The following is a 15,821-nucleotide window of genomic DNA, read 5'->3' as shown; positions in this document are numbered from 1 at the left end:
GGGCTTTGGTGTTTCCTGTGTGAAAAATCAAACATCGGTCATCCAGGCTACATACACAAAAACCCTATGATGATGCATGATTTGCAGACTGAATTTACACTGTGGGTTCATTGCATGCATTTTTGGGGACGAACAGTGTACTCCTATATACAGGCAGTCCCCGGGTTACGAACGATAAACCGAATTTCCGCCTAAGTCGGAATGAACCCTTTAAGTAGCCCAAAATAACTTTCTAACAAGTCCAGTATTGTATTTTGTGTAATGACGGAGGATACACTGCCCTCTGGTGGCAGCGTTGGGTCTTGCTTAGACCTGTCCCGCCTAGTCAACGTAATCGACGTCATCGTTGACGTAAATGCGTCGAAGAGCACAACATCCCATCGACGGTTAATTAAGGGTTAAAAAAATATATGCGTGGAAAGTTGAGAATGACGCTCGGTATGTAAGCTGGGAAAGCGGCGCAAAGCCAAAAAAGTGCACCAGAGTGGCCAAAACATTGGCTTATTTCAACGAAACAAAGGAGGGCACACCGGTTTGTCCTGTCTCTTCAATGCCAAGCTTGCATACCAGGCTGCACGTGGACTGTGAATGAACACCTAAAGTGCTGTCACACAGTTGTATATTTGGAAGACGACAGGCGACAACAGGCTGGCAGATCGTAAGTCCAACTAACTAACTAACGACATGTTTGATTGAAATTGCTAAGCCTGTCGCGATATGCAAAGAGTCCATTTATCGCACAGTAAACAAAGATGAAGGCAGGAATTTTACCGCTGTGTTTTATCGCCGCATGCGTGCATACATTTGTGCGTGCGTGTCGATGGCATATCAGACTCCAGTTCCTTTCACAGATGTTTATTGGTCATCAACACGCCGTAGAATTAAAGTTCAGACATACAAAATAAGGAAGCACATCTATATTAAACAGTGTAAACGTTAGCATTGCTACAATGAGGCTAACTCGGAAAAAAAAAGACAGCCTACTTTAGCCTGCTATAAAACATTGGCAGTCTTCTCCAAAACGCAAACTTGAGGTCAAAAGGTGCTTTTTTTTGCGACGTGTAAAGCTTTGGGTTAGCAGTTGTGAACGTAACTCCGGTGAACATTTCAAAACAAAAGCATGTCATGTTCGTCATATTTATATGACAATTTCTGGAATTAATCCCAGATACTCGAGAATTCAGATTCTACACTCAGAATAGCTTTAAAATGACACCCTTTATAAAAATTCTGAGTGGCAATGAATCACTATTAGAATTATCATAATACTATTATATTAATGCTGGATTTCTTTTTTAAGAATTGTTTGGAATCATGTTGGAAGGGCGAAGTCAGTGTTCTGAATCTGTTTACATTCCTTTCTTTTGCACCAGTTAATGCTAACAGCATTTGACATCATTGTTTGTGATTTATTATTGTTATGTATGTGTTTGTACTTTATTAAAGAATTTAGGTGTTCCAAAATATTTTTGTGAATTCATAAGCGTCAACAAAAATTTCATTGCTAAATTAGTAAAAATAAATAAACAATTACTGTAGATTAGTCGACTAAACGTAAATATAGTCGGCTGACTAATCGGGAGAAAATTTGTCGTTTGGGACAGCCCTAGTCTGGCTGGACTGTCGCCTCATGACTAAGGAGTAGACTCTCGTCTGACATGGATATAAGACAGCTGCGCTCTGGTTTGGCCCACAAGCTAGCATTTTTGCTACCATCTGGCATATTTACATCTTTTGGATGTGTCTGATAGATCTTCATCAATGTGCAATGTCCCTTATGAAATAAATAAATAAGGCAGTAAGTTGTTTCAGCTAATATATGTTTGTGTATGCATTTGTAATTAAGTTTGCCATTACTTTTTCAAACCCTTGTTATAAAACAATATTATCAATGCAATTTATGTTCAGTAAATGCAAAGTTTACAGAATTGTACTGTAAGATCATCTTTGTAACGCAAATTCATCAGCTATGTTTTTGTGCTGCTCTTCAGGTTAGTAATGCTTCATCAAACACTGAACTTATCACATTGAAATAGTCAAACAGATGGGAAAAGATGGGATCACCATGAGAGGGAACAATTTATTTGTTGTTGTTCTGCGTGTGTTTGAATGTGAAAGTGTTTACCTGTGGAAGGCAGAGAACAGGCTACTGGGGGAGAGCATGAGGGGCCCACGGGGCAAGATGGTGCCACCATCGTTGACCCACTGAAGGTAGCCCCTCGTCATGTCCGCCATACCGATGGCGCGGGCCGAGCAGTACAAGAATTTGTAGCCATTCCTGTCAAAACGTGAATGAAGGAGACAGAGTGGGAAACTGCTAAGAATAGAAAACTAATTAGATCAGCTAAGAACCGAGCATGAAGAAAGTGAAACTACTTCTTTAGAGGTCTGAGTATATATCAAAATGGCCTCGCAATTCAGTAAAATGTGTTTTTATGTCGACTTCTATGGAAAAAGTTGGCATATGGTTAAATAAGCCAGCATCGTACATATAAATCTGGATGCATCAAACCAAGTTATATTCCATCAATGGCACTGAATGATTTAAGTGTTCCTTTATCATCAATCCTATAGGTCAAAAACCTTTCATTAAGACATCTGGGAACACTTTTAAATACATAATTCGGTAAATGTCTTGTGTTAAGCTCTCTCATAAATGATGAACCACAATTCAGGCAAACTGCAGCAGCGTGACAATTGGGAACCAAACCCAGATGCTTCTTCCCCCTGTCATCAATCGTCATTGTGCACTTACTCAGCTACTGAGTGATAGAGCTTGGCGATCCCCTGGTGGGTCCAGTCTTTCCCAAGCTGCGGTAGGATCTGTCCAAACACATCAGACCTGAAAATAACAGAACAAATGAAACAACCATCAGCCACAGAAAAGAATGTAGCTTTTTTGTACAAAGTAAGATTAGCTGCATGTGGGAAATACTGGAGTGTCTCAAATGTAAATGAGCTCGTTATGGAGCCTTGTGAGCTCCACACTAACAGAAGCCACATGTCATGGGTCTCCTGCAGGGTCACGCTAGATAATAAGCTGAAGTCAATCAGGCTCGTTTGATGTGCGGGCAACCTAAGCGCCCTCAGTGAGCGCGTTTCGGGAAGCGGAAGCAGACATCAGTGATTTGTCAGGGGTGAACTGTAAGCTAATTAAAAAGTGACGGCGTAAATAGATATCTTATTAAAATGAGACAATATGGGCTATTTCCAGGGAGGTAAACATGTCTCAGGCTGTTAAGTTACTCTGGAAAATGTACCAAAACATCTTGGTATATAATAGCCTTCATCTAAAAGACACCAATCATGCAGATCCTTGCTTTAGAATGTGTGGGCACATTCTCAATTAAAATGATGCTTTAAGAGAGCGCTAAGTGGGGAAAAAAATGATAAGTGTTTTATATGTAAATTAATATGCACGACAATATAACTATCTGGCCTTGAAAATAAATGCATTTTCAAACAGCACGCTTACTTATATACTTATATATGCTTTCACACAGCTACTTGAATCCCAAATTGAATCACCATCGATCCATATACAGGCCTAATTTTTTTTAAATATATGTATACACACAGTGCTGGCCAAAAATATTTGCACCCCTGCAATTCTGTCAGATAATGCTCAATTTATCCCAGAAAATAATTGCAATTACAAATGCTTTGGTAGTAATATCTTCATTGATTTTGCTTGTAATGTAATAAAAATAATAATAAAAGAGAATGGGGGGGGGGAAAAAATCATTCATTTTATGTTTTTTCATATCTTTTTACACAAAACTCCAAAAAATGGGCCGGACAATAGTATTGGTACCCTTTGTAAAATTATATGATGCTTCTCCAATTTGTGGAATTCACAGCACCTGTTACTTACCTGTGGCACACAACAGCTGGTGGCAATAACTAAATCACACTTGCAGCCAGTTGAAATGGAATAAAGTTGACTCAACCTCTGTCCTGTGTCCTTCTGTGTACCACAATGAGCATGGAGAAAAGAAAGCGGACCAAAGAACTGTCTGAGGACTTGAGAAGCAAAATTGGGAGGGAGCATGGGCAATCTCAAGGCTACAAGTTCATCTCCAAAGACCTGAATGTTCCTGTGTCTACCGTACGCACGCAGTGTCATCAATAAGTGTAAAGCCCATGGCACTGTGGCTAACGTCCCTAGATGTGGACAGAAAAGAAAAAATGACAAGCTATTTCAATGAGAAATTGTGCGGATGGTGGATAAAGAACCTTCACTAACATCCAAACAATTTCAATCTGTCCTGCAGTCCGAGCGTACAACAGTGTCAACCCGTACTATCCATCGGCATCTGAATGAAAAGGGACGCTATGGTAGGATACCCAGGAAGACCCAACTTCTCACCAGAGACATAAAAAGCCAGGCTGGAGTTTGCCAAAACTTACCTGAGAAAGCCAAAAACGTTTTGGAAGAATGTTCTCTGGTCAGATGAGACAAAAGTAGAGCTTTTTGGGAATAGGCATCAGAGTTTACAGGGAAAAAAATGAGGCCTTCATAGAAAAGAACAAGGTCCCCACAGTCAAACATGGTGGAGGTTTCTTGATGTTTTGGGGTTGCTTTGCTTCCTCTAGCACTGGACTGCTTGACCGTGCGCATGGCATTATGAAGTCTGAAGACTATCAACAAATTTTGCAGCATAATGTAGGGCCCAGTGTGACAAAACTGGGTATCCCTCAGAAGTCATGGGTCTTCCAAAAGGACAATGACCCAAAACACACTTCAAAAAGCACTAAAAATGGTTTGAGAGAAAGCACTGGAGACTTCTAAAGTGGCCAGCAACGAGTCATGACCTGAATCCCATAGAACATCTGTGGAGAGATCTGAAAATGGCAGTTTGGAGAAGGCACCCTTCAAATCGCAGAGACCTGGAGCAGTTGGACAAAGAAGAATGGTCTAAAATTCCAGCAGAGCATTGTTAGAAAATAACTGATGAATACCGAAAGCGGTTGTTCTCAGTTATTTTGTCCAAAGGTTGTGCTACCAAGTATTAGGCTGAGGGTGCCAATGCTTTTGTCCGGCCCATTTTTGGAGTTATGTGTAAAATGATAATGATTTATTTTTTTTTTTTCCCATTCTCTTTGTTGTTTTTTAATTGCAAGCAAAATAAATGAAGATATTACTCCCAAAGCATATGTAATTGCAATTATTTTCTGGGAGAAATCGAGCATTATCTGACAGAATTGCAAGGGTGCCAATACTTTGGGATAATACTGTCTATATTTAAATCGACTATATAACAATAAAAAAATGAACCCAACTAATTAAATAAATATTTAAATACAAGTTAAGTTGCAGCCTGTTAGAATTATTGTGCATACAGTTAACATTCATGCTTTCCTTACTTTAGTTAGTCTCCCGGATAGGATAACTTTTCTAGTCAGCCTTTCCTTTGTACTGGGCGATGTGCCCCCCATGTAGTCTATGTATTCTTTTCTCTGTTCTATGAATGAATGAATGAATGAATGTTGCTATCCTACCCCTCCCATCCTTTTTTGTTTTCCCCTGAACAAAGCGAGTTGACATCACAGCAACTAGGGGAGCACCTACAGCCCTCCACAAAAGCTACATCGACTCCCTGCGTGTTCTTTTAGCCAAGCTAGGTGTACATAAACCTAGCTACAAATCTAAAACAGCCATAACAGGCAATTACAAAAGTGTGCTGGCATAACATGTCATCACTTTACAAATGATGTGAGAATTTACGATCCGCTACAGTAGAGACAAGTTTCCGAGGTACTTCCGCTTTACTTCCACATTTCTGCTCGCGACTTCCGTTTTACACTTTCTCTAACCAAAACAACAGTAGAGCTGGAGTGGCATCACTCATCAAAATCCAAACAAAAAAAGACCATTTGGAAATACCGAATCCATCTGCCATCATCACGATATGGGAGGACACCATGTTCATGGAGGCAGATGTGGAACCAAGCCTGTGCCACCACAAGAACAGGTGTTTATGTAGCCATGTTGCCGCTGTGTTATGGACGGTATGTTATTCCTATCCCTGCATTTTCATGTGTCCGGGGCTCAAAAAACACTAAAGCTAAAATATTGCGCATGAAACGACTTGTTGTCTTTGATATTGTTATTACGATGATGATTGTAATTATGATGTTTAATATTATTTACTACAACTACTGTACTGCTGGGGCTGCAACACATGCTATCTGCTGCTAGCTTGTAACTAATCAGTACGTGTAGGATGGCACAATTATGTAAATGCAAGTGTTAAAAGTTTTTTGTTAGTTTGTTTACAGGTGGAAAACGCTGTTAGGCGAGGGAAGGCAACTTGATATGCCTCACAACAACCTTTACTGTACGTTGGACATATTTCGAGACTATGTGCATTCTACTTTGATGATGGAATGCTTGACCTTTGCTCCACCTTCGTTAATTAAATAATTTGATCAATTGTGATTGAGTGACCTGTTTTGTACATGCACCAATCGTTTTAAATAAAACAGGAAATGGAATCATGTTGTCCAAAAGTTTTATTGCGATCAATATCTGCAATAAAAAAGAATCACATACTATCTGTTAGAGCCGGGCGGTATACCGAAAGTTTACCTTTAGCGAAATTCTTCACGATGACTGACGTAATTTTGATCATGTTGGTAAATTTGTTAATTTAATAAAACAAGAATAAATAGTCTTTCATCACGCTTTGACTATGTTGTTCGGCTATGTTCATTCCCCTTTAAGAAAGCAGTCAGTGTGCTTACGTATGAAGTCACATGTTTATCAGGAAATCTTGTTTGATTTCCTGACAGAAGCCCAGTAAGCTAATGCTAGCAGCTAACGCTACAAGCAAACGTGATGGAGTCGGGCTTAAGGGAGCTTCGCCAAACTTTCACCTGACATTAACCCGCCCTGTTTCTCATGATTTCAGAAGAGAGTGCTTTCAGTGCTTTCTACTGGTAGCCATGCCACAGGCTAACACTAGGGCTAACACTACAAATGAATGTGATGCAGTCTGATAACGGCTCTAAACTTGTCGAAACGGCTGAAATTAATGAGTGGCTTGGGCACGGACTGCATCTAGCAATCAGTATGTCACGTTATTTTGTATCTCTGTGTGTATGTGTGTGATTTCTTTGATAGCTTTTATGATGGTAATGCATTCAGCATAAAGTGTAATCCAACAGTGAAGACTACAATATGACCGTTTAATAGCACAGCTATTTTTCTGTATCTGCTTGCTTTATTCCGTGTCATTACTGTCATCATAAAATCTTAAATGTTTCATTGGCCTAAGTGCAATATAGCTTTAATGTGGGTGTGTCTGTGTGGGGGGTGCATGTGTGCATGCATGCATTAAAAAATGCTCTGGGAAAAAAAAGCCTGAAACCTTGAAGTAAACACTTATGTTTAGTAATTACGTAAATATACTAGAAACGGTTACTTTGTATTTCACATACATTCAGATTTTCAAATTATATAACAGTCTGCTTGGGCGAATTTATCGTCATTTATCATTATCGAGGTAAATCTGCTCAATTTACCGTGATACGTACTTAAGGCCATATCGCCCAACCTTACTGTGTTTATATGTACATACCTTGTAGTATTTCCTTGTAAGAACAAAATCCGTGTCGGCCCTTCTGCATTCGGCAACTGTAATCTTAGTTGTAATTTTGCCTTACTTTGGTCACTCAAAATGCCGGCGTATCAATATATACCCCATGTTAACACAGGCTGCACAGATTGTTAGAATTTTGTCCACAAACGATCAATGAAGTGATAAGAACAAACGAACGCTTCATCTATGTCGTGCTGAATCCCTTTTGGGAGATTCGTGGGTTCCTCTGGTTTGGTTTTGCAGTTTGAACTTTGTCTTTACACTGCTTACGTCAACCAGACTTCATGTTATTCTGTCTAAACCGGAAGTCCGTAGCAGAAAATATCAAAGATGGCGAAAGGAAACTTGTCTATACCCTGATTGTCAAAGACGAGTGCATGTGAAAGACTAAATCTGGAACCTACTTAGTGATGGTTCCATCGATGTCAGAGATGATGACTTTGTCATCCCAGTTCCACAGGTAGATGGTTCCCTCGCAGCGGCACGTCCCTTGGTACTGTGTGGTAATGCTGAATGTCACATCGTTGGGGCCCTCCTTCAGTTTCAGACTGGCCTATTAACACGAGCGGATAAAAACGGGGATACAATAAATAATGCTTACAAATTGCAAAATTAATGTTTGTTCAAAGAATGAAAGTTACATAACCTTCAACTTTATGTAAGTACAGAACAACCAAAGAAAGCCCAAAAACTATTAAATACTGTCCATGCATACGGAAATATGCGCCAGCCTTTCCAGTTGAAATGAATGTGATGTCGATCTATCGCTGTCAAATAGCACCCAATGAGTAAATCAACCCACCTCCCTAGTTTATCCAGCAGTCTTTCAAAGCTTTTCATTCAGGAAAGGGCTAGTACTAAATCCTACCAGCAGATGGTGCTCCAATCTGACAAATGAACTAAAACCCTCTGCTGTACCTTGTATTCCCCTTTTATCTTTGTTCAATATGTGTAACCAGACGGATTTATAGGTGCACTCACGATTTGATCAGAGGAGAGGCGTAGCGACTTCCTGTACGCGTGCGCACCGGAGTGCTGCAGACCATCACTCAGCTGATGCCTCTCCTGACACGACGCGGCGCTCACCTCTTTGCCCTCTTCGTCGCTGGACGAGTCATTGCTTTTAGTCCTTTAAAGAAATTAGAAGAATTAATCACAAAAACATAATATATAATTAGTCTTGAGGGTTGAGCACTTACAATAAGCTGCGATTCTCCTGTGTCATGGCAATTCCTTCCTCACCTGACTGAGATTCCTCCTTGGTTTCAAGCTTAATCTCAGACTGCAATGAAAAAAAAAATCGATAACGCAACTTCTACTACACTCCCACTATAACACTAGGGGTGGGAACCGCTGGGTACATTTGCAGTAAAAGGCTCACGATAACGATTTCACAATATGGCGATACAACAATTATTCATAAATGGGTCAGGAAACTGTTCTAGGATATTCTACAGAACAAATTATAAACAGAAAAAAAAACACTACTTTCCCTCAGACTTCAAACAGATTGAACGTCTATGGCCGCCAGTGGCAGCCGATGTCGGGCAGTGAATTCATTTTGGCGCATTTCACGTCATTTCCTGGTGATTTTTGGACACTTACTGTTGATTTTGGGACATTTTCAGGTCACTTTTTGTTGATTTGGGTTGCTGAAAATGATGCGACTCAAGAATTTTCCCAAAATAAATAGAAAGTGACTCAAAATCAACAGGACCCGTAAATGCCCACAAGACTCATGGTGAATGCTCCGATTTCAGTGCCATTGATGGCGCAAGACGTCCAATCCAGTCAAAATGAATTGCATGTCTAGCGCCATCAAAGACTGCCAGTGAGCTAAGAAAGACACTGTTCTAATGCCCCTTACCCACTGAAACTAGAGGGTCAACGCACGTTTTTTCCAAGCCGATGCAACCCACTAGCAATTGGCTTTTGGCACCTTTCCCAGTGACAAAATTTTCACCCGTCTAACCCTCCACCCCTCCTCAGCCGTGCGTAAGGTTACATGACGTCACCACGCTAAAATGCGCGTCGACAAACGCGACTGAATTCATTCAGTTCAAGGAAGTAAACAATGCAGAGCAACATGGAAGCCTTCTTTCTGTTTGTGTTCTGTTTTCATGCTCTTTACTGCCCTCAAAATGATCGAAATGCAGCAAAGGATCAACACTCTGCTTGTGCTGAGGCAACGTAGGCGACTTGAATTCTTCTTCTACTAGCTTTGTTATGAGTATCGACGTAACTACGGTTGTGGGGCGTGTTAAATGGGAGGCGACTGGCACGTTGTTATGACGCATCACGTAAGAGCCTACGTCACCACGTAGATTAGGGTGTTGAGTGTTGACCCGGGGTTTTGCTTTCACACTGCACGACGATCAGAGCCGAGGTGATATTAACACGGGTCGCTTGGCGGGTTGATTGACAAGGGTCGAGGCAGGTCGCTGCACCTTTCCCACTGCCACCAAAAGCCGATTGTTAGTGGGTTGACATGGGTTTTTTGGCCAGTGGGAAAGGGGTATAATAGAAGATTTTGGTAGCAACCTGTTGGTTCCTTTTTTTAAACAGTGACACCTTTTTAAAACGATATATCGATACATGGTGGGAGCATATCGATAACCTTTTGGGGTACAAATTACAATGTACCTTTTCAATACGCTGCTTGCCAAAAGTATTGGTACCTCTGCAATTCTGTCAGACACTGCTAAATTTATCCCAGAAAATGATTGGAATTACAAAAGCTTTGGTAGTAATATCTTCATTTATTTTGCTTGTAATGAAAAAACACAAAAGAGAACGGGAAAAAAAATTAAATCATCATTTTACACAAAAATACGGACATAAGCATGGGAAATCTCGAGGCTACAAGTCCATCTCTCGTCCATTGTTCATGTGTCTACCGTGCGCAGTGTCATCAATAAGTGTAAAGCCCATGGCACTGTGGCTAACCTCCCTAGATGTGGACGGAAAAGAAAAATTGACAAGAGATTTCAACGAAAGATTGTGCGGATGGTGGATAAAGAACCTCGACTAACATCCAAACAAGTTTAAGCTGTCCTGCAGTTACAACAGTGTTAACCCGTACTATCCGTCAGCATCTGAATAAAAAGGGACCCTATGGTAGGATACTAAGGAAGACCCCACTTATGGCCCAGAGACATAAAAAAAGCCAGGCTGGAGTTTGCCAAAACTTACCTGAGAAAGCCAAAAATGTTTTGGAAGAATGTTCTCTGGTCAGATGAGACAAAAGTAGAGCTTTTTGGGAAAAGGCCTCAACATAGAGTTTACAGGAAAAAACGGTCCCCGCAGTCAAACATGGTGGAGGTTCCCTGATGTTTTGGGGTAGCTTTGCTTCCTCTGGCACTGGACTGCTTGACCGTGTGCATGGCATTATGAAGTCTCTAGACTACCGACAAATTTTGCAGTATAATGTAGGACCCAGTGTAAGAATGCTGGTTCTCCCTCAGAGGTCATGGGTCTTCCAGCGGGACAATGACCAAAAACACACTTCAAAAAGCACTAGAAAATGGTTTGAGAGAAAGCACCGGAGACTTCTAAAGTGGCCAGCAATAAGTCCAGACCTGAAGCCCATAGAACACCTGTGGAGAGATCTGAAACTGATAGTTTGAAGAAGGCACCCTTTAAATCTCAGAGACCTGGAGCAGTTGGACAAAGAAGAATGGTCTAAAATTGGACAACTGGAAGCGGTTGTTCGCAGTTATTTCGTCTAAAGGTTGTGCTACCAAGTATTTGGCTGTGGGTGCCAATACTTTTGCCTTGCCCATTTTTGGAGTTTTGTGTCAAATGACAATGATTCAATTTCTTTTCATTCTCTTTTTTGTTTTTTCACTGCAAGCAAAATAGATATTACTACCAAAGCATTTGTAATTGCAATCATTTTCTGGGAGAAAATGAGCATTATCTGACAGAATTGCAGGGGTGCCAATACTTTTGGCCAGCAGTGTATATATTGTCACACCCCTATACAACACTTTATTCAAAACTCAAATGTCAATCACACCTGCTTGACTGAACTGTCCGCCCTTTTTCGCCAGAACCACCAGCGGCCCGACTTCTTTGGCATCTTCTCCTTCACCCAGGCCTCTTCTGTAGCCTAAATCACATGGAGTGGTGTACAAATGCACGCCAAATATGAATGGTAAGTGCAAAAATGAATTCTAATTACCTTTGGTAAATTCTTCTGAAATGCTTGTAGACTTAGAATCAAGGGTGCAGCAAGAGTCCAGTTATAATATCTGTGAGCATCAAGAAAATTGAGAACCTATTATTTCACTGTATGAAGTCAGATATTTTCAATACTGTGTGAGACCTAAAGAGACATACCTATTTCCTATTTTTACAACAAGGTTGGGGTTATCTATAATTGCTGGATTTTCGGCAAACTCGTGGTAGGTGATAATGTGCTCCATAAACTTTTCTGTGGAGAGAGAACAATAAGATGTAAACGACTATGACAGTTATTAAAGGACTTTGCTTTTTAAAAGAGTTTTTAGTACCGTTTGAAATCAACAACAAACCAAAATTGAAAAAGAAAAAAAAAAACTACAGGACATTAACTAGTGTGGTCCAGTTGTTGCTTAAAATCATGTCCCACCGCATGGCATACACATTAGTGGAGCCAGGTCAACAATGTCGAGAATCAGGAACTGTCATCACTTATTTGTATCGGTTTCATTCTTACCATAAAAATCCAACTTTCTTTCAAAAGACCTGCAAAGATTCTCTCTGAATGTCATCATTTTGACAGCACCATTGTTTAGTTACGCCTGAATTAAACATTGCACGAACCAACAAGATCGGCGCCATATTGCTCCCAGAAATTGTTAAAAATGAGAGAGTTTTAACAATAATCATATTTTACTAGAGGTGCACGATAATAGGAATTATGAAGCCATCCCAATAAATCCGATAACAATACGTTATCGGGCCTAGTAATAATATTTTTGGCATGGTGTCGGATTGGGATGTGTGCGTTTGTTTCCACTCCTGTTTTGCCAGTATGCAAAGTTTTGTTCTGTTCTAGAGGCCGTATTTTACCTTCACTGAGTTATAAACCTTACTATGACAATTAGCAAATATTTGCATTTCACACTGTTATGTTTACAAGTTCTTGAAAGGCCTTTTGATTATTGACAGGCTTGCTGTTCCACAGTATAATTGCCAGGTTAAGAAAGTTGTTCCATGGCCCAAGACGACAAAAGTCTCCTTTCCTGTTGCACCAAATGTTTTTTCTGCTGACAAAACACAATACCTGTTGGGTTTATGTTTGTTTTAGATCAGTGCTCATTGTTCAGGGGAACACATCGTCAATGATACTGATTGACTGATTGTGACTGACTCAAATTATATTTATTAAAAAAAATAATATGGCCACTTTATTTGAAGTCATAACTGTTCTTGTCTTTGTTTTGTTCATTATAATAATGTTCATGTCATCATGAAAATTCTGGTTCGGTCAAAGGCAAATTTATGCAGAATCAACCACGCGTATTTTTGACCTACGGGTGTTCAAAAACTAAGGCGAATATACATTGAAAAATTACATATATATATATATATATATATTATCGGTTATCGTATCGGTATCGGCCTTAAGGAGCCGGAAGTTATCGGTATCGGTTTGAAAAAATGGATATCGTGCACCCCTATATTTTACAATACTGATCTTACTAGGACACAAGTCAAATATGCCCCACCCATGCTTTACAGTCTTACAAAACTGCCTTTTTTGAGGAGGCAGTTCTGTCTTGCTGCTTCTCACCCCACTGTATCTACTGCAAGGTATCCCAAAATCTAAAAATGGCTTTAGTTGCCATGGCAACCAGATGCAATTACAGTTAAAGTGCACTTCCACTACCTTTGGATATCTCCGCATTCTCTGTAAGGCCTCCGCACAGCGACAGCGTGACGTCCGGGAGGTCACCGGCCGAATCCGAAAGACACTCGGTGCCGCTGTCGGCCGCGGCGCTGCCGACCGACTGCGGGGACTGCGAACCCGAGCGAATCTCTGCCTCCATCCAGTGCTTTCCGGCTGCCTCAGCCTCGCTGCATCAAGAATACACAAGTTAAAAATCATACATTGCTTCTCACATTGTCGGTAGTCTAACCTCTTGGGAAAATATCTAGCAGCTACATCGGGCTCAAGTGCATTTAGGTCGTCCAGGTAGATGTCCTCAGGACCCTGATGATGGCTTCTCTTTGGGACACCTGCATTCAGAAAGAGAATTATACCCTTTTTCAGACATACGATGATATGTCCCAGTATTTAAACAGGTCACCCACATATCTGAAAGCAAATTCCCAGGCAAGCTGACACAGAGTTTCCGCGGACATTAACCGGGTCGCGAGCTAGTGCAATGTTAGAGAACGACCGATATTGGTTTTTCAGGACCGATACCTATTTTTAGTAGTCAGAGAGGCCCATCACCGATTTTTGGAGCCGATATTAATTTGCAGTAAGTTTAAAAATTGGTGTTAAAAAATTGAAAAATGCAAACCCTGAACTTCATTTAAATGCCTAAAGCATGTTTATTGAATCACACAAATAGAAAATAATAGCTTCAGAAGTGCCTGAATTTCCTAGACTCAGAAACATCTCTTATATAATTGAATAAACAGCTCTCTGAAATCTTTCCACAGAAAATACAACAAAAATACAGGGAGTTGTCAGGCTAAGCAGCACCTCTTGTAAAGTTGAATAAAAACTTCGATAATAGCTGCCTGAATTTTTCACAGTAAATAAAATAAATTTTCAATAAAACAAATAATTTAACTCTTGTTTTAAATTCAAAACAAAAAATGCAGGAGTTCTCAGGTGCAGCATTATCTCCAGTAAATGTAAATAAAAACATGCTTCACAGATTTTATTAAGTTAAGTAAGTGAAATCCGAGGACGAGGTGAATACTAGTGCAGGAAACAGCAGGCAGGAGAGAGAGGCGCGAATAAATACCAGCCGGAACAACACAGTTTTTAATTTATTTTTTAATGTCGGCCAGTGGGATTTAAAAAAAGGCTACATATCGATCTACCATACTGGCCCGAATATAAGACTTTTTTCTGCATTGAAATAAGACTGAAAAAGTGGGGGTCGGCTTATATTCGCGGTCTAGACGTTATACCCAGCCCGATATCATTGAAGCGATGTTCTGTCATGACAGATCTCAGCTACCCTCAAGTTTAACCAGTTTGCATTATTTTATTGCAATGTTTTTCCTTATTCAGATTTGTTTCAAGACTACAGTTACAGTTAGACTTCACTTTGATGGTCAATGCAGTTATTTCAATTTTGTTGTTTTATCACAATAGATTGGTTTATTTACATTTCAAAAACCAGAAGCCATTCATTTACGAATGTGACTTCACTTCAGTTTACATATTTAAATGTTCAGATATTAAGATTTGAATGAGGCAAAATAACATGCTTTTTCTCTCAAATATATTGTTATAATCATTTGTTTCGGATGTACTGAAATTATTTTCTGTATAAAAATTACTTTGGTGTTTAAAAAGTCTTTTTTCAAACGTGAGTCTTTAAAAAGAGGGGGTCGTCTTATAAACAGGGCGTCTTATATTCGGGCCTATACGGTACTTCAAATTTCCAAATATCGGCACAGATAATTGGTCAATCTCTATGCAATGTATGGAACTTGACCGGGCAGCGGCATGTGGGAATGCTGCCGGTTAAGTCCTGTGTCAGAGAGCGAAGGCTGATGACTATGAGGACTGGTGACTACAGCGCAGGCCAGCGTTCACTACGTCATTTCCTCTTTCTTCGCAGCGAGACGTAAAGCGGTAAACAAACCTCTCAATTATTAACCTAGCAAACTTGAAAGATAGTAAAATTAAACTGCTACAAGACCTTAAAGTCGAGGAAGAGACCACAGCAATCATTCAGAGTAAATCTGTTGTCATTTCGGCGTCCATCTTTGAAAGTGTGGTTTGTTATGCTGCTGACGCCATGACGTAATATCCGGTTTATAAAATCCTGTCCCCCGCTCTTCCCCCTCACAGAGCGCAGAATCGCCGACACAATACATTTTTGAAAGTGACTTCCCGGCTAAGTCCCAGTACATTACCACATGTCTGAACGCTACGGCACGGTTAAATCCCACATTTCACACAGGGACAGTGTTGTTTTCGTAAACGAAAATATTTTTAGTAACGATGATGAGCTAAAAACATGACTTCGGAGACTAGTA

The 15,821-nt window shown here is 40.2% G+C and overlaps 1 protein-coding gene across 4 annotated transcripts in view; it reads right to left on the bottom strand.

Moving 5' to 3' along the window:
- Positions 1–15,821, bottom strand: part of lpin2 (lipin 2) — a 44,088-nt gene that overhangs the window by 5,917 nt on the left and 22,350 nt on the right. For all 4 annotated transcript variants that reach the window (XM_057856494.1, XM_057856495.1, XM_057856493.1 and 1 more), the window contains exons 7-16: positions 13,730–13,829; positions 13,480–13,667; positions 11,946–12,039; positions 11,788–11,857; positions 11,623–11,715; positions 8,804–8,886; positions 8,586–8,733; positions 8,009–8,157; positions 2,756–2,842; positions 2,126–2,278 (exon numbers count right to left, since the gene is read on the bottom strand). In XM_057856494.1, coding sequence (XP_057712477.1) covers positions 2,126–2,278; positions 2,756–2,842; positions 8,009–8,157; positions 8,586–8,733; positions 8,804–8,886; positions 11,623–11,715; positions 11,788–11,857; positions 11,946–12,039; positions 13,480–13,667; positions 13,730–13,829 — 1,165 coding nt within the window. The remainder of the gene's footprint in view (positions 1–2,125; positions 2,279–2,755; positions 2,843–8,008; positions 8,158–8,585; positions 8,734–8,803; positions 8,887–11,622; positions 11,716–11,787; positions 11,858–11,945; positions 12,040–13,479; positions 13,668–13,729; positions 13,830–15,821) is intronic.

Source organism: Corythoichthys intestinalis, chromosome 14 (genome assembly GCF_030265065.1).
Source record: "Corythoichthys intestinalis isolate RoL2023-P3 chromosome 14, ASM3026506v1, whole genome shotgun sequence".
Lineage (NCBI taxonomy): Eukaryota > Metazoa > Chordata > Actinopteri > Syngnathiformes > Syngnathidae > Corythoichthys > Corythoichthys intestinalis.
The sequence above is the reverse complement of the archived record's forward strand: the minus strand, read 5'-3'. Positions and strand labels throughout refer to the sequence as shown.